This window comes from Acanthochromis polyacanthus, chromosome 17, assembly GCF_021347895.1.
Source record: "Acanthochromis polyacanthus isolate Apoly-LR-REF ecotype Palm Island chromosome 17, KAUST_Apoly_ChrSc, whole genome shotgun sequence".
NCBI lineage: Eukaryota > Metazoa > Chordata > Actinopteri > Pomacentridae > Acanthochromis > Acanthochromis polyacanthus.
Window position 1 is genome coordinate 10,079,336 of NC_067129.1, and position 24,390 is coordinate 10,103,725.

Below are 24,390 nucleotides of genomic sequence, written 5' to 3' on the forward strand. Positions count from 1 at the left end.
TTAGGAGCTGTAGTTGTGTGTTATATATAGGTCTGTGTACTCCTTGCTGCACTGTTTTGCATATACATAACTGCTGTGTGTGTCTGTCAGAGCATTTTGTTTTTTTGCTTAGTCACAAAGTGTGCAATGATGTAAACAAGAAGGACATTTTCTGTCTGAAGAATCTACAATAATAGTTTCTGAACGATAAAAGTTCATGGAAAGCTGCACATGTCTAAACCCTTAATCATGGATCAAAGGTTAGTAATTATGAGTTTGTTATTGGAGTGCTTTTAAGTGTCATAAATTAACTTTGAGTATCTCAGTGTCCTCTCCAGATGCCTGTTGTTGAATAAGAAAATTGTATTACACAGAGCGTGATTTTTCTGTCATTCCTTCAGAAGTGCAAAAAGTGGAGGAAATTATGATAGTACAACTCTAACAATGGGCTATTATTAAGCACTTTTCAAATTCTGTTCAAGCCAAAAACACGTGTACGTGCATGTGAATGAGGTCTATTTGCACGAACGAGCTCGGTGACTTAAGTGGGAAAGTTTTAGATGAAAGAACAATCTCTTTTTTTCTTCTCTTCTCAGGTTTCTGCAAAACAACAGCCTCCAGGTCATATCCAAGCATGCCTTTGTTGGTCTGCACAATTTAAAGAGGTTGTAAGTATCCTGTTAGCTTCATTAGTGACATTAAACTTCACAAAAACAACGATGTGGATTTTCCTTTAGTTCGCTTTTTTTTTCTTCATTGATGACCTTATCTCTCAACTCTGGGCAGGAAGCAATTAACTGATAAGATTTATGTGTTTTAGTTGTAAGCTTAGGGACGGAATTTAAGGAGTGTTTGAATCTGGAAATGGCCAACTTCTACTGAGCAGGGTTTTTTAATACAGAGAAAAGCAATTTGTGACACGATCAGAGGAAGCCAGATGTTGTAAATCAGAGTAACTAAAAGCAATGCATTGTGTGTACAGATGCTAGTCCACAAACAGGCATGTTAACAAACTGTGAAAAAAACACCTGAAATTCACCGCATCCAAGATGGCATTTTTAGATGTCGTGTTTTGTGCACATTTGCAACTATCAGCTAATTATCTACTGTGTTTACATGTGATTTTTAAAATGCAAAGATTATAGGTATACACACGTGGACAAAATTGTTGGTACCCCTCAGTTAAAGAAGGAAAAACCCACAATTCTCACTGAAATCACTTGAAACTCACAAAAGTAACAATAAATAAAAATTTATTGAAAATGAAATAATCAAAAACAGTCATTACTTTTGAATTGTTGATTAACATAATTATTAAAAAAAACAAACTAATGAAACAGGCCTGGACAAAAATGATGGTACCTCTATAAAAGATTGAAAACTATTTGACCAGAGTGACATGATTAACTCAGGTGTGTCATTTAATTGACATCACAGGTGTTTCCAAACTCATAATCAGTCAGTCTGCCTATTTAAAGGGAGACAAGTAGTCACCCTGCTGTTTGGTGAAAAGGTGTGTACCACACTGAACATGGACAACAGAAAGCGAAGGAGAGAATTGTCCCAGGACATCCGAAAAAAAATTATAGACAAACATCTTAAAGGTAAAGGCTATAAGACCATCTCTAAACAGCTTGAAGTTCCTGTGACAACAGTGGCTCATATTATTCAGAAGTTCAAGACCCACGGGACAGTAGCCAACCTCCCTGGACGTGGCCGCAAGAGGAAAATTGATGACAAATTGAAGAGACGGATCGTTGGAATTGTATCCAAAGAGCCCAGAGCAACCTCCAAAGAAATTAAAGGTGAACTCCAAGGCCAAGGTACATCAGTGTCAGATCGCACCATTCGTCGTTGTTTGAGCCAAAGTGGACTTCATGGGAGACGACCAAGGAGGACACCACTGCTGAAAAAAACTCATAAAAAAGCCAGACTGGAATTTGCAAAAATGCATGTTGACAAGCCACAAAGCCTCTGGGAGAATGTCCTTTGGACAGATGAGACCAAACTGGAGCTTTTTGGTAAGGCACATCAACTCTATGTTCATAGACTCAAAAACCAAGCATACGAAGAAAAGAACACTGTCCCTACGGTGAAACATGGAGGAGGCTCAGTAATGTTTTGGGGCTGCTTTGCTGCATCTGGCACAGGGTGTCTTGAAAGTGTGCAAGGTACGATGAAATCTGAAGACTATCAAGGCATTCTGGAGAGAAATGTGCTGCCTCGTGTCAGAAAGCTTGGTCTCAGTCGCAGGTCATGGGTCTTCCAACAGGACAACGATCCAAAACACACAGCCAAAAACACCCAAGAATGACTGAGAGAAAAGCGTTGGACTATTCTAAAGTGGCCTTCTATGAGCCCAGATCTGAATCCCATTGAACATATGTGGAAGGAGCTGAAACATGCCATTTGGAGAAGACACCCATCAAACCTGAGACAACTGGAGCTGTTTGCTCATGAGGAGTGGGCCAAAATACCTGTTGACAGCTGCAGAACGCTCATTGACAAATACAGAAATCGTTTAATTGCAGTGATTGCCTCAAAAGGTTGTGCAACAAAATATTAAGTTATGGGTACCATCATTTTTGTCCAGCCCTATTTCATTAGTTTGTTTTTTTAAATAATTATGTTAATCAACAATTCAAAAGTGATGGCTGATTTTGATTATTTAATTTTCAATAAATTTTTATTTATTGTTACTTTTGTGAGTTTCAAGTGATTTCAGTGAGAATTGTGGGTTTTTCCTTCTTTAACTGAGGGGTACCAACAATTTTGTCCACGTGTGTACATTTGATATTCCCTCTTTTCTATTGCTCTTTTCTCAGGTTTCTCAGTGATAACTTTATATCCTCCCTTAATCCTGGTGTGTTCAGGGACCTCAACCAATTAGAATGGCTGTGAGTAAAACCCACGCACATACAGATGTGGACCTGCAGGACACACACATGTACACTATACAGCAGATGACAGGGGTGACAACATCTGATATGCAATGTAAATTAAATGTCAAAGGATTCAAAATGGCATAAGTTGACAAGTGGAATATTTTCTCTTATGAAACTATGTTGAGTACATCTGTGAATTCCAGTTGCCTTAACTGCATCAACGTGGTTAGAAAATGATCTGTGAACACTAGAATTTTCTAAGTTTGGACCCATGTGTTGTGTCCGTCTGCGTGTCAGTAAATTTATTGTTTTTCCACTTCATCTAAGTTTGCACATTTTTCAGTTTTTGTTTCTTCACATAGTTGGTTTTTTTTTACAGTGCACAAAGATGCTAAGTAAATTCCCCAATCACAAGACCATCAAAATTTAATCAAATGGTGTTTTCTTCAGCATGAGAACAAGATCTAAATGGCTCATATTCTTCCTAAGTACTAATTATTTCAAGTGCTGTTGCTGCTCCTGTTATATTTTCTTGGGAGGTGTCTGACGTATTCTTAAAAACCTCTTTCAGGAAATTAATCAGAATCAGAAGAGTTTTAAAATGTCCCACTATTTTGGTTCTTATCTGTGAAATACGACAGAACTAAACATGCTGCTGCTATTCTGTCTGATAGCTCACACAATGTTGCAAAATCTACCTCTGAAAAACAGATGGGCCACTACTTCAGACTTTCCACAGGGCTTATTAATAGAACCCCAACAGTGTCAGCTCAGGCAATGTGAAGGACGCTGCAGAATCTCAGTCTCTGTGGATGTTGTTCAAGACAAAAAATCCTTGCCTGCTCTTGGACACAAAACTGTAAGTTTAAACTTTGCTGAAGAAAAAGAAGTTGAAAAGAAGATGAATACTGGAGGCACATTCTTTGGTCAGATGAGGCTAAGATCAATTTGTTGTCCCAGTAGTGATGCACATTGTGAATATATATATACCAAAATACTGGCTGACAAAATAATTCCAGCCTCCAAAAGCTTGACAGAGGAGGAATATTCCAGCATTCCGACCCCTTCAGCATATAATACAACATGCTGTAATAATATTTATAAAATGACTGTCTGACTATTGAAATATCTAACACCACATCCAATGACACACACATTGGTTTTATAGTTGTTATGTGTCCAAGATGGGATGAGCCTGGATCTGTTTTTTCTGGGTTTCAATGCCACTTAACTGTCTGGAATTTCCTTTAAGATTTGTGGTTTTGGGCCCATCCTGAAAACAAATGTTCTCAAAATAAAGTGGATTAATAACAGTGTTGAAAACTGGATAAAATTGGTTACTGGGACCCTTCCCAAGTATTCAACTATGTGCAACTGGATTGAGTTTTTACCCCAACCTTCACTTTAGCCAAGTGGAAGAGACTGAGAGATGAAGGTTGCAGGTCTGGAGCAGCTGTAGGTCTTTTTTTTTTTCATCAGTTAATAGGAACTCATCCAACACAGTTGGCTCACTTGACCTCTCTGGTAAAACCCAAATATTTCAGCCAGCTACAAAACAATACAGATAACATTAACAAACTTATATCTGCTAATTATCAGAAATCAGATGTGACTGATTTTTTTGAGGTCACATTACTAAAATGTATGCATGTCTGACTCTGACTGAAAAGCACAGATTTATAATACTCAGATCAACTAAGGGCTAGAGACTGGTATTCATTTTCTCATGTTTTAGCATTAATACTTTTATTTTTTGTACCAGGATGTTGGATCATAACCCACTGAGGACCTTGTCCCAGGACACCTTCATTGGGCTCCAGTCTCTCATATTCCTGTGAGTTGCAGTGTTTCTTTTCTTTGATTCTACAGAGTTCTCTTAGAAATGTGCACAGTTACTCTTATCCATCCATCCATCCATCCATCCATCCATCCATCCATCCATCCATCCATCCATCCATCCATCCATCCATCCATCCATCCATCCATCCATCATCTATACCTGCTCTATCCACTGACACTGGGTGAGAGCTTTACACCCTGGACAGTCAATCACAGGACTGGCACAAAGAGACAGAAAACCGCTCACACCTTTCCCCAGTTAAAAATGACAGCTAAATCTACCATGCATGCCTTTAGACACTAAGAAGACACAATGTAAACCCAACACAAGCACAAGGTAACAGTCCTCACCACAGCACCACCATTATCACCCTAAAAATATCTCTTTATATTTTAAAATCTATTAAGAAAACTGACACTGAAAATTAGTCAGCATTGGGAAAGAAGCATTTAGAGATGCAGTTCAGGGATATTTAGATATACTGTTAGTCAAATTTGCACACATGTAGTGTAAAAGTTTTAAATGCATCTCTCTTTTGAATGTGCATCATTCTGAGTTTCAAGATAAAAATCACGCCAGAACCTTTTATGCTCTTTCCTTTCATCGTTTCTCCTCCAGGCAGAAGTAATCACATACTTCCGTTTGTGTCAAATGTCTGACTTTTTGTGCTGTGTGGAAAAAAAAAGGAACTGTATTGCTAAATTTCACACCCCATTTCATGCTCCATGTCTCTGTGTTATGATAATGATGAGGTACTGAGAGTTTTACGATGTCAGTTTAGTCAGTTTAGTAAACTGTCAGTTTAGTTTCAAAAACCATAAAGTGGAGTCAGATTTATCTACAAAGCACGAAACGTCTTGCAGAGAACAACACGACATAAAAAGTAGATTCATAACTGGAACAGACATTAATTTACTAAAACAGTGGACTGTCTCACCTCAGGCCGTGCACTGATCCCATCTCTTCATCACCATCTTGTTCCTCCTCTCCATCTGCTCTCTGGTTCACTGACCTGACTTGGATCAACGCTCACTTTTGTTCTCTGAGATCAGGACGGCATGTTGTTCCCAGTTTTTATTTACATCTCATCCCTGTTAGAAATGTTGTCTACTTCACACCTAGCTGCCTCTCCTGACTCATTCTCTCTTTTTTTTTTTCTAAAGCAGGTATCCATTTCAATAAATGCCCTTCAGTCAATATTCTTGCTTGAAACATAAAAGCCAGAGGTTGGGCAGAGGTGACCCTATGTCTCCATTCATCTCTATAATCAGAGTCCTTTGTCCCTCTTTGTCTGCTGAAACTCTCCTCAGTCTAAGGCTTTACAACCCAAAATAAAACACAAATTGACTTATCTGACTGTACGTTTAGGGTCATTTCGCTCCACGTGGTCGGTAAACCACATCAGAAAAGCTTCATGTTTTATCCTTTTAACTACAAATCATACAGTTTATATTTTGTTTTATTGCCAACCATTTTTCAAAGTTATGGCTTTTAGACTAATTTACTGCCTTCAGTACACAGTTGTGTTTATTTCAGGACCCGCAGAGACTTGAAAAGTGAAGGAGAACATGACTGTCAACAATTTGGTACATCTGTTGTTTGGTAAAGCAGCTGTGAGCTGATGTACACTATTGTTCAAAAGTTTGGTGTCACCCATGCAACTTCATGTTTTCCATGTAAGCTCACACTTTTATTCATGCGTTAACATAACTGCACAAGAGTTTTCTAATCATCAATGAGCCTTTCAACACCATTAGCTAACACAATGTAGCATTAGAACACAGGAGTGATGGTTACTGGAAATGTTCCTCTGTACCCCCATTAAAAATCAGCTGTTTCTAGCTAGAATAGTCATTTACCACATTAACAATATAGTCTAGACTGTATTTCTGACTAATTTAATGTTATCTTCATTGAAGTCACTGAAAATTTGCTCAAACATGAACGATTTGGGCTCGTGTTTAAAAGCTTATAGATGAAAGATTATACATAAACTTTAAACATTGTAATTACAAAATTATGTATTTGTGCAATGCATAATGTAATCTACAAATGTTTTAAAAAATACAAGTGAAAAACTTAACAAAACTGAAGATATGTTTTTGTAAACATAGCATGCAGTGATTTCTAAGAATTTTAAGTATGAAGTAACTGGAAATAAGACATGCATTTGCTAAAGGAAGGAGGAAGACTTTTGCTTTTATGATTTACCATCTAATTATAAGGGAAAGATCCTGTAATTGCGTCTTGTAGCAATTACTAAGCATCTTGCAAATATGAAACGAGTTGTTAAACATGAAAGGACAGGGAACCTGAATGTCAATATAAGTGTCTTTTTCAAAAAATGTGTGAATTGCCACTGTATACATTCTCATCTATCATATATGTGTGTAAATTTTACAAGGAACTAAAAGTACAGTTTGATTTCAAACGTGGTATTAGATTATTATTATTTATTGGAACGTAAAAAAAATGCAGTAAACTACATTTATGGCCATAAAATATCTGCAGTCTTTATTTGTGCTTCCTTCTAAATTAAGGTCATAGCAGCTACATTTAGACAGTCAATAAAAAACCCTGACAAACAAAAACAAGTGTAGTTTACTGCAGATATGAGAGCTGGGTTTCATTAGACTTGGACGAGCCTCTCAGCGGATCCACGGATTAACTTCGAAAACAACAGCGCTGATGCAATATATTAAAGAAACAACAAGAATAAAGTCAAACTTCCTGCATCGCCCTGGGAAGCTGTCAGCATTACAGCGTCTCCTTCCCTCCCACTTTCTGTAAACCTACAGAGTCTTTGAACTGCTTACTGTGGGAAGCTTTTTCATTTTTCCAAACTAAACAGTACAGATGCTTTTTCCACTCAGTCCTGCCTGTAAGGAAAAGATGAATTTGGGATGTAAGCGACAAAGATCCACAGGTGAACATTGTTGGGAAACTGTCACCACCAGTGTGCCAATAATGAATCCCTGCTGAGGAGACACTGATACAGAAAACTGAAGTGAACTGACGAATGAGAGAACAAAAGACTGTTGAAAAATGTATGTTTTATTGAGATATTGTTGTATCCAGACATTATGTTCCCCCTCCAAGTTTGACAAAGACTTGAAGTCACAGTATTTTGCTATAATGAATAAATCGTGTGGTCCAAAACTATATTAAGGACACGTTTATTTTGCATTTATTTTTAATTTAATAGCACTTTTTCCATTTTCCACAAATTTAAAAATCAGCTGAACAATCAGAGTGAATCTCTAAAAAAAAAGCGTAAATAAACTTTAAAATATCTCCTACAATGAAAGCAGCTGTTTGTGCAAAATCTGATCACCCATGTCATCCCAGTATGAACAAACAATGTTCCAAAGAGCGTCTGGTGATTTCAGGAATGTTTAGCTTTCTCCTCCATCTTCAAATGCCACTTCGTCTTGATGTGTCAAAGATTTGATTTGTGTTTGGGCTCACTCTCCTGAAGATGCAGCATGTCTCTGCCACTTCTTCTTTCTCAGACTGGATTCAGTGCTGGTGTACAGAGTAGAAAAAACACCCTCAGACTTGATTAATGGCACCACCATGTTTCACTGTCTGCTGTTGGCCCCCTCACATATGTCATTCTGTTCCTGCTTCACATCTCTTACTTGAATTCATCAGTAAATACGTTTTTTTTCCTTCATCCACTGTTTAACGTTGATATGTCTTAGTCCAACCCAAGCATTTGGACTTGTTTCCTATCCTGAGCTGTGGTTTGTGTACCCTCCTCACTGCTGGACAACACCCTTTTGTGAAGACTTGTGCCGACTGGAGTCTTGCGTTGTTTGTCTATTAAACTATATCTGTGATAAAGCTTCTTTTCTATCTCTCGGTGTACAAAAGTATGATTGATGATCACTCAGAGTTGGTGCGGAGTCTTGCATATCTTGGTTTATTTAGCATTTCAGAGCTCTTGTGATTTTAAATGTTTCTTAAACTCACAATTTCTGGTTATTTCCAACGGTGTAATGCTGCATTACTGTGGTTCTTGAGTTGACATCCTTGATGAGATGTTCCTCACAAAACTACAGATGTACAGTGTAGGACATGATTTCATTGGCCAGTACTGATAATTAGTAATAAAGGAGACTGATGACTGATATTTGAGCTCTTAAGCTTGGTGTCAAAGTTTAGATTAGCAAAGACTCCAATGCAAAATTTTACTGAAATGCTTCTGTTTATGTTCCACACGTTTAATTAAAAGAGAACCTTTAAACAATCTGACAGTGCTGTGCTCAAGAACATGACATGACAGATAGAGAAAGCCATAGCAGTATTTTTAAATGCATTTATTTAATCAGTAATCTTTAAAAAACACAAAAAAATAAATACAAATCATTGGAAAGATGCCAAATATCGGCTCCAATTGTCAGGCACGCCTATATAATTAGCCAGCCCCTAGTGCAGCATAATTCATCAGTGTGCAGACTCACTTAATACTTAATGCTTTTGAATATTTTAAAAGGTCCCAGATGGACAATTTGTTCAAAGGCAACAAAGTGCTTTAATAATATGCTATAACCAAGCTCAGTCTGGCTCATGCACAATACTGAGTGGGCGCCCATCTAACAGCTTTTCCAAGTATCCCCAGACACGGTTATTTAATTTATTCCGTCTTCCTGTTAAAACAATCCAAGACAATAAGTTTCTTAAAAACGTTAGCTTAGCGATATGATGCAAGCATGTGACTTTTTGTACAGTGTGAACAGCTTTGACCCCATACAAAGATGCTGTTGTTACCTGTAGCTGATCTCCACCCATGATGGATCTGGAATTTGACTCCAATGTTAACTAACATACAGTATTAGTCACAGCACATCTGTAGCAGTAGGCGCCTAATTTTGGTCATGTTCTTGTCTCTTTTTTTTCTTTTAAGGAAAGTTGCCATCATCACATATGTGGGAACTTCCACTACGCAGATTTGAACCTCTGTCCTTCTGTCCTCAGGTCCATGGTGAACACGTCTCTGCAGCAGCTCCCTCATCCGAGCTTCTGTCAACACATGCCTGCCTTGGACTGGCTGTGAGTCTGCTCTGACAGTGTACTTGTGTGAATGCAGGTGTGTAGTGCATGTGTGTGAGAATTTTTGTGCACTAGAGAATTTTCCAGATGTGTGCATACTTTAAAAAACAAAATGAGACAGCTGACATTATTCTGGTCAGATGAGCGATCCTCCTGACTGAAGTCTGTCGTCAGCTGGTATCACTGAGTCTGACACTCCCATGGCCTCATGTTAGCTGGATGTTTGTGTGTTAGCAGCATGCTCAAACTCAGCACTAACTCGATTTATTTGAATTCCAAAGCCAATGATTTCTGTAGCTTTCACTGTTTTTTTTCCTTCTTTTGTGTTTATTTGGAATAGACTTTAATAGAAGTAAAAGTCATTTTAATAAAATCAAGTGAACTCAAACAATATATTTACATGTGAACATTTACACTTGTTTATATTTTATCCTCTTTGTCCCTTTTTCTGCTCTCAGGGATCTAGAGGGAAACCAGATTCAAACTCTTAACTACTCCATCCTGAAGACGTGCAGCAAACTTGAAGTTCTGTGAGTATCCAACTTTAAAACGTACTGAAAACCAAAAGTTCAACAGCTTCTTTTCCAGGGTTCATAACTAAGGTTTCCATTTCATCTGAGGCAGCTGATGTAATTGACCAGCTGCAACTTCGAATTAATGTTTTGATCAAGCCACATCAGACATTCCTTGACTAATAACTTTATGAAATTATATATTCAGCAGTTGTGTTTCAGCCATATTGTCTTTGTGAACAAAACCAGTCTTTCTCAAGTAACCATGAAAAGTGATTTACGCCTGAATTTTCCATTTAGTTTCATTCAATGCAATATTTTTACCACTTGAGGATATAATAATAAATAATAATAATATGTTCAATTTATATAGCGCCTTTCACAAACCCAAGGTCGCTTTACATAAATAAAGAGAACAACAACAAAACTACAAGGAGGAGGAGGCAAATGATTATTGAAAAGATGAGTTTTGAGCAGAGATTTATATGCACCACTGAAAAGTTTTTACCTTTGAAAAGATGTAAAACTGTACCATAAGGTTTAAACGTAGTTTATTTGCAACGAGCCCTTAGGAATAGAGCTGGTATTCACTGTAAAAACTGTTAGATTTGTACCTCCTCTTTGTTGAAGAGAAAAGTGAAGTCTCCCCTCCTAGTGTTGAGTAAGGTTTGTTCCCCTTTGCAATAATGTACTTTAATCTCCATATTTTTAGCAGTAATAGATTTATGGACCACCCAGCAGTTCCAACAGACGCTGTGATGCTGCTTCATTATTACAACATTTGCATCTATATAACTACAGGATCCATTCTAATGCAAATGTTTGCATTCTTCATGTTCTGTATCTTTGGAAACTCAGTGATGCATAAACATTATCTGGTTTTGATATTCCTATTGTGTTTCAAGACAAAAATGAGTACTAAATGACCATCTTTTGCTTCTTTTCATCAACTGTACTTCAGTTCTATAGAGTTTGCTCTGTTTTATATTCCTTGCATTACTCCTAATTAGTCACACACAAGGCAAGCAAATTAAGCTTCTTAAGAGATTTGAAAAGTCTTTGTTTGCATCCTGAGCAATGCTGTTGTCTACTCTTTGTGTCAGGCTCAGTTTCTTTCTGTTTCTCTCTTCCCGTCATGCATGAACACATCCAGACACATTTGGGTACTCTTGGTAATTTCATTAATGAACACAGACAACAAATGCTCAGCAGCGGGTTCCTGTTCCATCGCATTACGAAGAAATGAGTCAAAGACGGAAACAAACAGTTTCATTTTCTCTAGATGTGTGGACATCTGCAAACACGCAGGGGACTTCCAAACCTTTAGGCACTGACAAATGATTAATGCAGTTATATTTCTAGATGTAGAACTTGTCAAAACTAGAGCAAAAATAATAGAATAGAATCTCACATGATTGTCCCCTGGGGTGAGAAGACTTTATAAAGGACTTAATGTGGCAACAGGATGGCACTGAAAGTCTTGTGTATTCTGTACTTATAAACCCTAAAGTATGAAGGACGATACAATACACAAGTTTAAAAAAACAAAACAAAAAAACCCCAAACATTAATCCCCATAAAATAAAAATAAAAATGAAAAACAAAGCTTGCTCATCGAGGATCCAGGGAATCCTTGCGTTTGTTGGGTTTTCATGTATATTTTTTTTAATATGAGTCTTAACCTTAACGCTGAGCTGCGCAATGAAATACTTCGTGTAGTTTGCTAAAATCTCGAGATTTTGCTCATGTTTGTTCTTACAGCCTCTGTGCTGAATAAACATTATTCACGTCAGACTGTGAAGACTGCTTGAAGACTCTTTCTTGAAACTTTTTGAAGACTCCGACTTTTGATCCAGAATTGATTGACTATGTGTGTGACAAAGCAGACTGAGTCACAACACTGTTATATTTGATGTGCTGAATAAAAAACAGTGACCTCACTGAAAGCAAGCCATAAAACTTTAAAACAAAATGCTAGATATTTGTGGCTTTTTGAGCCACATTGCACACATTACAGTGTATAATATCAGAATAATTGAAGGCGTTATGGCACTTACATATCCTAAATAGAGAGAATTTAATTTATACAGGGTGTCAAAAAGATTTAACTAACTTGAATTTATGACAGCAGCTCAACAGCAAACTCTTTTTCTCCAGATGGGGTTTTCCAGAGGAGATCAAGCAGTGATTAGCCTCAGAGGGGGTTATTGTAGGCTGCAAAGTTACTGGCAGACATTAGTGCAGTCATGTATAGAGGCAGACAGAGGGTGGTTTTCCAAATTAAAGAAAATTAAGATTTGTTTCTGTTAGGGTTGTGGGGTGTGGAGAACCCAGGTGCAGACATCACTGACAAAACACTAGGCATAATTGAAAGAATTTATTAACCAAATCAAAAAAACCTTTTACAACTGAAAACGAGACTGAAGTGGACAAAAAACTAATTAGACAGAGGTGAAACAGCAGACTAAGAAGGGAGGACAAAAACTAAACAAGACAAAGGCAACGGCAAGACTAAAAAGGGGAGACAAAAACTAAACTAGACGAAGGCAACGGCAAGACTAAGAGGTACTTACAGAAGGAGAACGAACAGCTAACACAAAAGCAAACTAGGGTCTAAACAAGCATCAAGTCCAGTGGGGGTAATCCAGAAAAAGGGGTGAAAAACAACAAAGTCCAACAACTGAGAATCCAGCGGAGGAGGGTAGTGGGGAGAGCAGAGAGAACTGCATGTATGTCTAACTATGCGCCAGCGAAGACTGAGGGGAGTGGCAGAGCTTAAATAACAGGGAAGGGGACCAGGTGGAATGAGTCGAGCTGATTGCAACAGGTGAGAATGATGAACTAATGAGATGACAGAGCCACGGGACGAGCGAGTGGAAGAGAGACAGAAGGGAAAGACACAGCCAGAGGGAGACAGAGACACACAAGCCAAAAACACACACTAAAGGGCAACAAACACTGAGGGAACAAACAGGCAGCAACAGGGCAGAATCCTGACAGTTTCATGTAAATGCAAGTGTGACACTTGCACATTTCCCAAAGACAAAGGAACATCCATCCACAGGACTGCTGGGCCTCAACATAAACATCCAAAAAGAAGTTGTTATCTTAAGTTAAAACCTAAATTATAGTAATCAGGAAGAGGAAAAGGTATTCTGGCAAGATTCAGAGTTGTTATGTTGCAAGTTGAGGAAAGCATAAACATGCAGCAGCTGGCAGGCACAACAAGAGAGTGTATACACAGTGTACTAAGTAGAAAAACAAGCTCTTCTGATTTCCAAGCTGTGTGGCAGCATTAATAACCAATAAAACCATTTTTAAAACTTTAAAAATGTGCTGTACTCCACTTCAAAAGCTGCAATTTTGCTGAGAAAAAACACAATTTGTGTCTCGGAGGAAGAGGAATTTTTGAGATTCAAGTTACAAATTTCAAAGAAAAAAAGTCTAAAAAAAAAACATGTAATTTTTGTCTAGAAATGCTACAAACCTCACTGGTAGTCGGGGAAGGTCACACATAGACAATAGTACAGAAGGCGATATTGTATCTGTCTGTTGCGTTGTGGTTCCAGATGCGCAAAACCTTTTACCTCGTTCAAATCACTATGTTTTCCTCAGTGTTTCTATGGTGTCACTTCAAATCTGGATGCTTGTACAGATTTAGTGATTGGAGCCTCAAATCTATTATGAAGCACAATTTGATTAGGTCGTCCACTGCGTGCATAACACTCTGCAATGATGTCTGTAAGTGGATGAGGTTGATATTTCTTTTTTTTCTGTCTTGTACAATTTTAAACCTCAGAACTCTGTCTCAGAATGCTATCCCTCATCCAATGGCTCTGTAATTATTATTATTATTGTTATTATTGTTATTATTATTATTATATCATTATTTTTCCTGACAACAGTCCTCAGTAGACATGTGTATCAGTTGTAATTTACATCCATTACATATAAAGGCCCTGTCTTGCTTTTTGATTTTTATATTCTGTCCTGGAGCAGAGAAATGATTTGTGAACTAAATCAGCAGTAATTCTCTGTTCTATTGAACAGTGAATTGGCTCTGAAGAGAAGTCCTCTGTGTTAATGTCTGCAGCTGTTATCCAAACCAAACGAATGGAGTGTGTCTCGTTTTATTGAATTCATTCCAGCATTTATCTACAAAACTATGAAGGATGGAAAAATGAGTCAAGCATAAATTAATAAATACGTTTTGGGGACATAATTAAATAGGTTTATGTTGTATTTGTGCATTTAATTATTTATCTGTATTCACTTATTTACGTATAATGAAGTATTTCATCTTTCATACACCACATTTACTCTTGACTGTGATCATACACAATTCTGACATTCAGACATAACAGCTCTGAACTCTCCACTCGTTTTTTTTTTTCACTTTTCTGCTGCAAAATGAGTGTAAATTTGTTCTACATGTCAATCAAAGTTCACCTTCCTATGTTCAGTTGTCACATTGATAAGTGAAGTTCCCCATCAATATGACTGTATAAGTAAATAGATTTTCTGACAGGAAAGTTGACAGCTGGATGCTGAGCGATGAAGTTAAAGAGCAGCACTCATCTAACATATGCTCTCCAGTTCAGGGTTGCAGTTGAGTGTGAGTATATAAATGTGTATAGATAAGAGAAGGTATGAAAACATATATGCAATGCAGAAACTGTTGGTGTTTAATTATTATTTTTTTTCAGGCAGAGCAGTAGAGTCAGCTCTGATTCCATATTAACAGAAGATAATTGGTAGTCATACTGCTGCAAATGTAACTCCATCCAGTCACAGCAAGTGTCTGCCGCTGGGAATTGAAACAGCACTTTGCAGCTCTCTGCATGGTTTCTAACAGCAGCTCTATCTTGTTCAGGTTACTAATGGACAACAGGATCAGAAGAGTCCCTGAAAACACCTTCCAGTCCCTGTGGAAGCTAGCTGAACTGTAAGAACCAATTTGGTTCATATTCACTATTCCGATCACATAATCAGTTCAGTTTACATTTCCTGACAGATGTTTCGGCTGGAATCAATTACTGGCTGTTCAGAGGAGACTATCTAAACATCTTTAAACCCCCTGTAGGGTGACATGGATTTTTTTTTTGTTATTGCTGATGAAAATGGATTTTTTCATAGCTTTACTCAAATTTAATTGTTCTCCAGTGGCAAAATCTTGTGCATGTTAATCAGGAAAAAATAATATGTGACAGAAAATTCTAGTGATTAACAGCTTTGGTGAATTTCATGCAACATTCCATATGTGCTGTTGTTTAGAGACTCTCTTGTCGTCTTGTCTGTGCTGTCATTGCTTGGAACCGACTATGAATATACTGCACGGGAAGTTTTTAATTCTGCTGTCTTTTTTAAAGGAATCTGTCCACCAACAGGATCAGGGAGCTGTCAAAAAACACCTTTAAGAGTCTCTCCAAGTCTCTCCTTAAACTGTGAGTATCTGACAGTTTTACTCTGAAGAAGAATGTGCTTCATTATGTGACGACTGTGTGAAATAGAATGCATTAATAGTAAAAACACTCTGTCCAGTTTTAAGGTAGGGTTCAGAGAACATGACAGAAACTCAGAAAATCAAAGGCAGTATTATGAAGAACAGAAAGGTTTTGTCTCGTGGACCTTGATGTGAGAATAGTGCTGTAATATGTAAGGAAAATTATGATAAATGAGGAGTAGATCTGACTGCAAATCCAAAAATGTATTCACACCCATAAGGTAGTGACTTGTCAATCACAAAATACCCTTACTTAAAGAAGACCTCTGATTTTGACTGTTTTACTCTAAATGCGATCATAATTTTAAAAAATGAACATCATGCTTTGTTGATGAAGACTTAAAACAAGAAACTGAGACTGTAAACTCATTGGGAAAATGCTTACAGCGTGAACAAATCAGGTGAGAAGTTGAGTCATTTTCTCATAGACTTCCAGTCATTTACATTTGTTCTTGCAACCCCTGCTGGCTGTTAGAAAGAATGCAGGTCTGTGAAAAAATCTAACAAATTAGCCCACCAGGAAACATATGTATAATGATGTCACAGAAAATAATAAGTACAAGAATTGTATTTCTGGGAATTTGGGATCAAATTCAAATTCATAGTGATGTGCAAATTCTGCATGATCTGTGAATGTTGCAATTCTGAAAGAAAAAACTCAGTACGCTTACTTGAACACTGTACCTAATTACAACCCTGAGTTACTTACATGTTAATTTTTGATTTTGTGCTTTCAATTCAGCAGATATTAGAGGAAAATATTATCTCTTTTATTCCACTGCCTTCGTATGAAAGTTGTAGTTACTTCTAATTAAGTTAAGGATCCAAATACTTCTTCTGTCACTGGTGGAAAATATCACTTGTCATGAACAGACATCCAAAAATAGAGCAGATGGTCCCTAAAGACTGATGCTGTGCTGGAATATTTTGAATTGTGTTGTTCAAAGCAATGGTAGGAACAACAGAGTAGATAGCATCTAAATTATAGTTCCCATCATTTTTCTGACTAGTGAGTCAGCACACACAACACCGGGAGCCAGGAAATGAAATCCTGACAGCAGTTCAGCAAGTTCAAGGCTGTGCAGCAATAACGCTGTTGTTCCCACAGTCTAAAATGCAGATCATCGTGTTACATACTGATGTCCACATCCCTTTTCCGAATGCACTGCCGTTACAAACAAAGCAGTTGCGATAGAACACAATGTAGGAACTGTGCTCCACACACATTGAGAGACTACTCTTTGTATAATCACAGTTAGAGCCACTGAATATCATCATGTTTGTGCCATTAGTGCATTTCAAAGTGAACAGGTTTTTCTGGGATAAATGGAAGTTATCTTAGAGAATAAGGCTTGTTCCTTTTAATACCCTTGCCCTTGGTACTTACGCTTTACAGCTATGTCCTGTCAGAATGCCTGCTGTGTAAAGAAAGGTTGCATTTGTCCATAAAGGCTCCTGCTTATCTGATAGAGTTTGTCCTCTGAGTGCAACAAGATTTATGGGACTGCACCTGCACAGTTTAAACATCTGACCCTTTTCTATGCATGCTCATTCCTTTCATGTAATAAGTTGTGCCAACTTTTTCCTGCTTTTTTATGGTACAAAAAAAACGAAATAATTAACATACAAATCAGGACAAAGATTAACCTCCAGCTGCTTGTTGCAGCTGTTGCTTCTCTGAAAGGCCAGCCATACAGTTAGTCAAGGTGCTGCCTCATAAATAATTCTGTTCTGAATTAAATGAGCCCCAAACTGTTTATTCATTTTTCATCATTAGTGGTGACTGTGCGGAATTGGAAAGCAAATCTCTTATGGTTAAAAAAAATATCAGATACATAGCAATATAGGGAAGTTATGGTAGTGTATATAGAAAAGTTGGAAACTCTGAATCAATTCCCCCTGTTTAAGAGATGTATGCGCAGCCAGCGTCAATGGTGACATGAGCCGATACAAAGACAAGATGACGGGATTGTTGTGGGAGTTTGAGAAACGATTTCAGGTCTTTAGCAAACTCGAGACAGAATTGGCAGTTTTTCACTCACCATTCACAGTCGAAGCTTCTGATGTGTTTCCGATATGTTTTGTTGAGTTTTTCATCATCTGTTCCTGGTTGCAGAAACATCTCCTACAATCCTTCTCTCCACATTCACCCGAGTCACTTCAGCCACCTGACTCATCTTCAGTCTCTGTAAGTACACACACCTACTCTCAGATGTCTTTCTATGCATGTGAGGACCCTCACTGACATCATGCATTGCCTTTACCTCTAATCATCACAACTATTTGCCTAATTCTAAACCTAATCTCAACTAATCTTAAAACTGAGTTGAACAAACCTTTGAGGTGTTCAGACTATGGACTAGAATACAAGAATAGGGAATCCAAAGGTCTCTCTGTAATTTTTAAGATCTGAACCTTACTATGCTCAGCGCTTTGAGATGACATGTTGTGAATCTGCGCTAAATAAATAAAATTGAATTGAATTGAATATCTTAATGCAGAGATGTAGTCACTATGAATGTTCAAAACTGAGGCTGGTCTTCACTTAGATAGCAAAACAAGTGCCCACAAACCCCTTCCTGCAGCCTGTGTGGTGGTGAAATCTGCTGTTTTCTTTAGAGCACTGGAGGGGATTGAAATTGAAGATATTCAGACGAAGATGTTTCTGTCGATGAAGAACCTCTCCCACATGTACGTACAAATCGACTCCAAGAATCCTGCACCATTGAAAATTCTTCCAATTTTTATCACCTCTACGTACCATTGTTTATCCAACTCTGTCTCCTTTCTGTCTTCTGCCAACACCTTTTAATTTTTTTATGTGCCTTTTCTCTGACAGCTACTTTAAAAAGTTCCAGTACTGTTCCTATGCACCACATGTCAGGTCCTGTAAGCCCAACACTGACGGCATCTCGTCTTTTGAGAACCTTCTGGCTAACATCGTGTTGCGGGTGTCTGTCTGGGTCATGGCCTTCATCACCTGCTTCGGTAACCTCTTCGTCATTGGCATGAGGTCGCTGATACGTGCAGAGAACAACCTCCATGCTGCCTGCATCAAAGTCCTCTGCTGTGAGTAAACACACACCACTGTAGACTCTCACAATTTGAAACATTGAAATTCTTGGATAAATCTTAGTATCTTAAATATAAAGAGAGTAGCCGGGACGCAGTGCATCTATAGGATGACAGAAGTACTGAGGATGTTTCAGTATAATTATAAATGCAGCAAATATATTGTAATATATATATATAGTAAAATGAGGCACTTGCTAGAGCAAAACTGCATTCTGTTGTTTTCCAAGTGTTTCATGACTTTTGCACTGCTTGAGCTGGGAAAATGGAGAACAGGCTTGATGCTCCGAGACATCTAAGCTTGGCTTTTCTAGGCAGCAATCCCACGAGTGCACATTGGAAGTAATTTACCAGACAAGCAGCGGAGAGTGAACCGCTTGAAGAGTGCAGTGATTAGAGTTCAAGTTTATTGTCATGTACATTATTATACATTCAATTGTTCATTATCATGCAGTGAAACACATCTGCTCTGGCTCTCTCGGCCATGAAGCTATATATAAATGAGAATAAATCAGTACATAGATGAGAATCAAAGCTACAACGATAAATTCCCACAAATAATAAATAAATCACTGGATATATAAAGTGCGTATTGTTCACTAATCTAACCATCTGGAAGTGAAATATCTCTGTAAAGTAGGAGATTTCAAGCAGGATTGAATTTAAATAAAGCACATTTACCTCCAAAAGCAGTAGACTTTTTGGTCAAGTTTCTTCTTTAGAGAAACTCTGGATCTCCACAAAGCCTCGACTTGTGAGCTTTAACTGTGATTATCTCAAATACTCTCTAAAATCTCTAAATACTGCTTTTCAATGTTTAGCAGCAATGCTATGATTAATATATCATGGAGACTAGGGCTGCGAGCATTCCTGCTGTTTTATGTGCTCTGTTTTTTATTCAGAGAGATCTGTGACAGACAATCATGTTAGTTTTATAAATGAGGGCAAAATAACTTGCAGTGAAGAAGATGTGGGTTAAAAATAGCAAACAACACGCCAAAGAAAACTCCTGGGTTGCAGCAATTAGAGGCTTACTGGCTCTTATAACTCTCTTTCTCTGCTCTCTTTAGCTTCAGAACCAAATAGATTCTTACAGCTGTTGCTATTTTTCCGTGTTTAAATCAATCAATACTTGTCAAAATAGCTGTACACGTTGTTATGTATTTGACAACCCTGAGGTAGGTTGAAGTTGAAGCGAGAATTCACCTCTGCTTCATACTGGCTTGTTTTATGTCTTGTAACAACACAAAGTCCACTGCAAAGAGCTCCAGTGAATTTCCTTTTTAATACATTGTGCAGGACTAAATATTACAATATTTTCCTTTGCTTCTGTCACATTTTTACTCATTGTGAGCTCAGTTTTCACTGCAATGTAAACTTCTGCTCCTCTATGGAAACAGAACAGACATGAATGGAAGTGGGACGAAATCAAAAATTTGGAATCATAAAAAGAAGAAAAACTGAAAATGGAATTTCTTTGACAACTTATTTTACTCATATTTTGCTTTTTTTTTTTAAATGTCCACAATACTTGAAAAAAGGTGACTCAATATGATATACATATTTTGCTGTTCAGATTTGTAATTTCCATACATATAAGCACAGCCTGCAGTTCACTCCAGTTGGACACAACTTTCTACTTAGTGATACTCAAAGCACTTCAAAATTGTTATCATTATTCATTTATAGGGGGAACCAGAATAAATCTGCCGTGTTCAAACCGATAAGTACACAGAGCACAAAGGTTTTGCTGTCTAAGCTGAAGGTGGGCACTTCAAAAGACAGAAAGCTTTTAACAGTCTGTAAGTGCACTAAAATAATCCATTTATCCATTTTGACTCCAGTTTAATTCACGTTTTAACTTCTCTCCCTCATTGTGCACTCTTTGTTTCCTCTCTTTGCCTCAGTTTTGTATTCTAGTCAGTTTAGATTTCTTCAGTTTCACTTGTATAACCTTGTCACTCTCAAAGTCACCCTCTCTGTGCCATGTGCTCCTCCTTCCTCCTGCTGGATTTGAACTCCAGGCTTCACTGCCTTTGCTTTGCTCTCCAACCTTTATTTATGATCTTTTTTTTTCAGTCACTGCATCCTCAACCCTTGAAGGCAAAAGGAGTTGATTCTCCTTCTTTTTTCTTCTGGTTTTTCATTCATGTTGCACAGACTATCAAATTCCCACCGGTCTGTATTAAAGTTCTGAGCTAGAAAAGATGCTAAAGCTTTAGAGGCTGAGTAAAAGTGACCTTCTTAATTCACACATTCACAATGCAGCAACAGCAAATCATGCTTTACATTTGGTGCCATGCTCGTAAGGGCAAAAATAATGTTCTGTTTGTGTATTTTAATGAAAAAATTTGTTTTGGCAGCGGGAAGTGCCAGCAGCTAACAAACGGGCTCATTTACGCAGCACTCTGTGTGTTAACAGACTCATCTGTGTCTTATCGTCCAGTTGCAGACTGCCTCATGGGAGTGTACCTGTTTTTCGTGGGAGTGTTTGATGTAAAATTCCGTGGGCAGTACAATCGAAACGCCCTGCTGTGGATGGAGAGCATCGAGTGTCGCATCATTGGGTTCCTGGCCATGCTTTCCTCAGAGGTGCTTTATTAAAGTATTTGTATTCCACCCACACACATGCAGACAGGGACCAGCTAACTAGCTCTGAAAATGGAGCCTGTAACACATAAATTATTTTCACTGCGAGGCTTATCCAAGAGCTGTCAGTTGTACTTTCACACTCTTAACCTCCTAACATGAATGTTTCCACTTTTGGTTTAATTAGCTTTTGTTAGGTTGTTTAGAACATCTTGCACCTCGCTGACTGCCAGTTTCTGCTTGTTCCAGCTCCTCATTAAATTTCTATGTTTACACAGAGAGAAATATTCACACTCAGGCTTTGTAAGTGCTTCCACCCTTTTCTCTTTTAAAAATAGATTTATATTTTTACACCTCATTCCCACATTTTCTGTCTGGAACACACACTCATACAAGATTCTGTGTTTTTATGAATATGTCAGAAAACTGAAATATTCTAGATGTCTTATTGATATGTTTAAATTGCACCAGAATTCGGCAGTATTTATCTTATTTTTTTAATGTGGTTTGAATGCACAACATAAGCTTGTACTGGCTGACCCACTGGTTGGAAAGTGCATCCTGAACCTGCAGAGCTTGCTTTTTGACTGATCCCATGTCATCCCATCATCACTGCTGCTGATTCCAGCTTTTGTCAGGGCAACCACAGGCTCTTTTCTTGTTTTCTCAGGAGATATTCACTTTCATCCATTTCTGCTCATTTCTGTCAACCTACAGTGACAGATTCGGAGCATATTCATGTTAAATTTAACTCTTTGCATACCCAAACTTATTCTCAATAACAGTGCTTCGCTGACATTGTCAGACTCCAGAGATGCATGTATTCATCTTCGTCTCTGGAGTTTAGAACATTTGCAAATACTATGCCAGTGCAACACCAGCACTTTTTCTCTGAAACTAAGAATCTGTGATTTTCACTGAGTAGAAACTCAAAAATATTTTTGTGCACAGGAAACATTAGGTGAGGCACTGTCATGGTATAATACATGTTTTATCTCTTTTTATAACTTAGATTTATATTGTTTGGCGTGTTGAGGATAGAAAAAGTCATAGTACAGGGAAACATGTCTCCTTACCGTGAATATGACAATAAACAAATGTATTGTATAGTAGCAGAAACGGATGAATACAAATTAAAATGAAACCACTTTTTTTTTTTCACTGTTTTTTAAAATGAGACCACAAGTAGCACCTTCTCACAATTGGTTTTAAGATATTTTCCAAAATAATAGCATATCAGAGTATCAGCACACAGCCATTAAATTGAAGTAGAAACATCAATCTGCACAGCACGGGCTTTAAACTATGAAAAGCATCATCTCTGCATCTCTGCCAGGAATAGGGACTGCACTCAGTGTGTTAAATCTCAACACATCACACCACACACAGTGTGTTTAGCTGAGATAAATGTGAACATAAATGTCAGGTGGTTTTAGCACAAACACTTGAATGCACCAACAAGGAGAGATTTCCCATCAGTCCTTGTGTGAGACTGCATTAGTGTACAATGTAAATCTTACTGTGAGAGGAATAAAGCAGATTGATGCTCCTGCGATCATTAATTAGTTTCACTCCTCTGCAAGCTGATTCTTCTACAATAATAGTTTGAGTAATGCTGGTGATTAGTCAGATAATTTGACTATCTGACAGGGGGAAAAAAGGATAATATCGTTTGAAAGCTGTTCAGGAGTGCTTTTAAGTATTTTTCTGAGTTCTGACGAGCCTCTGTATATATGGTGTGTGTTTTCCCCCAGGTGTCTGTCCTCCTCCTGACCTACCTGACTCTGGAGAAGTTCCTGGTCATTGTTTTCCCCTTCAGCAATCTGCGGCCAAGCAAACTTCAGACAGGGGTGAGTTATTCTACTGATAAATAGTAGATCCTAACAGAATCACTTAATTTGGAGTGAATCCAGAGTTTATGTACCATTTTGATTATTCTATGTGTAAAATAATCATGCACCCTTATAGTATCCGAACACTGGATTAGCTCCACTTAGAAATTCCAACAGAACCGATCGTGTTGCACTTGAAAAACGTGTGAAGCATCTTTTAAACTTTTTGTCAGAGAGGGGATCACAATGCTGGCTTTACAAGAAATCAACGGTGTGGCATTTGAAACTTAAGATGAACTCATGTCAGCCGAACTTCTTCCGACGTTGTTGAAAAACTTAATGACCAAATTGAGCATCACTTCAGACAAAACATCTGTTTCCTTTACTTTTGTTGCCGTGGCTTTCTCTGCCAACTCAACCTCCTGGTGATGCGTTATATGTTTGTTATTGTTTATCTAACTAAAATGTAATGTGTCATCCTCATTACCACCTGGATCACTTGAGCAGAGCATTGTCGGGGAACTCTAAATGCAAATCCATTTACTCTAAATGCTCCTGAACACATCTCATTAAAAGAAATTATCTATGCTCTGTGAGAAAGTGCTGCTTGTTTTCTCAGAGTCTAGATGGAGTCTAAAATAACTCATCGGTCAACAGGAGGAAACTAGTCTAAGCAAAATGTTTGGTGTTTGCTCAAGTTAGCTGACTTCCATAGAAGTATGGAAATCATTATTTATTGTGTCAGAAGTTCTAACAGCGTGTTTGTTGCCCCGGTGCAAGGTGGTCCTGGCGTCCATCTGGATGCTGGGGTTCATTATTGCCGCCGTGCCCCTAATGAACGAGAACGTCTTCGGGAACTACTACGGACGTAATGGGGTCTGCTTTCCGCTGCACTCTGACAGGCAAGAAAAACCTACTGCCAAAGGATATTCCACAGGGATTTTTCTGGGTAAATTGAAGAAAAGTTGTATTTTTTTCCTGAAAGCTTATGTTACAGTAAATGTTAAGATTTGCATATAAATTACACTGTTTGCAGGACGGGGAATTCTATTTCGATAAACCGGTGGAGCATTCAGTTTTGCATGATTTTTATGTAAATGTTATTGTTGGTGAATATGGTACA

At 37.9% G+C, this 24,390-nt stretch overlaps 1 protein-coding gene across 4 annotated transcripts in view; it reads left to right on the plus strand.

The window, feature by feature from the left end:
• The window catches only part of rxfp2a (relaxin family peptide receptor 2a), a 47,785-nt gene that overhangs the window by 20,158 nt on the left and 3,237 nt on the right, over positions 1-24,390 (plus strand). For 3 of the 4 annotated variants that reach the window (XM_051938073.1, XM_051938075.1, XM_051938076.1), the window contains 13 exons: positions 576-647; positions 2,805-2,876; positions 4,627-4,698; positions 9,685-9,759; positions 10,218-10,289; positions 15,145-15,216; positions 15,641-15,715; positions 17,891-17,962; positions 18,394-18,465; positions 18,614-18,843; positions 21,293-21,438; positions 23,190-23,285; positions 24,048-24,216. In XM_051938073.1, the coding sequence (XP_051794033.1) occupies positions 576-647; positions 2,805-2,876; positions 4,627-4,698; positions 9,685-9,759; positions 10,218-10,289; positions 15,145-15,216; positions 15,641-15,715; positions 17,891-17,962; positions 18,394-18,465; positions 18,614-18,843; positions 21,293-21,438; positions 23,190-23,285; positions 24,048-24,216 (1,295 nt within the window). The remainder of the gene's footprint in view (positions 1-575; positions 648-2,804; positions 2,877-4,626; positions 4,699-9,684; positions 9,760-10,217; positions 10,290-15,144; positions 15,217-15,640; positions 15,716-17,890; positions 17,963-18,393; positions 18,466-18,613; positions 18,844-21,292; positions 21,439-23,189; positions 23,286-24,047; positions 24,217-24,390) is intronic. The other variant, XM_051938074.1, reaches the window with a different exon arrangement.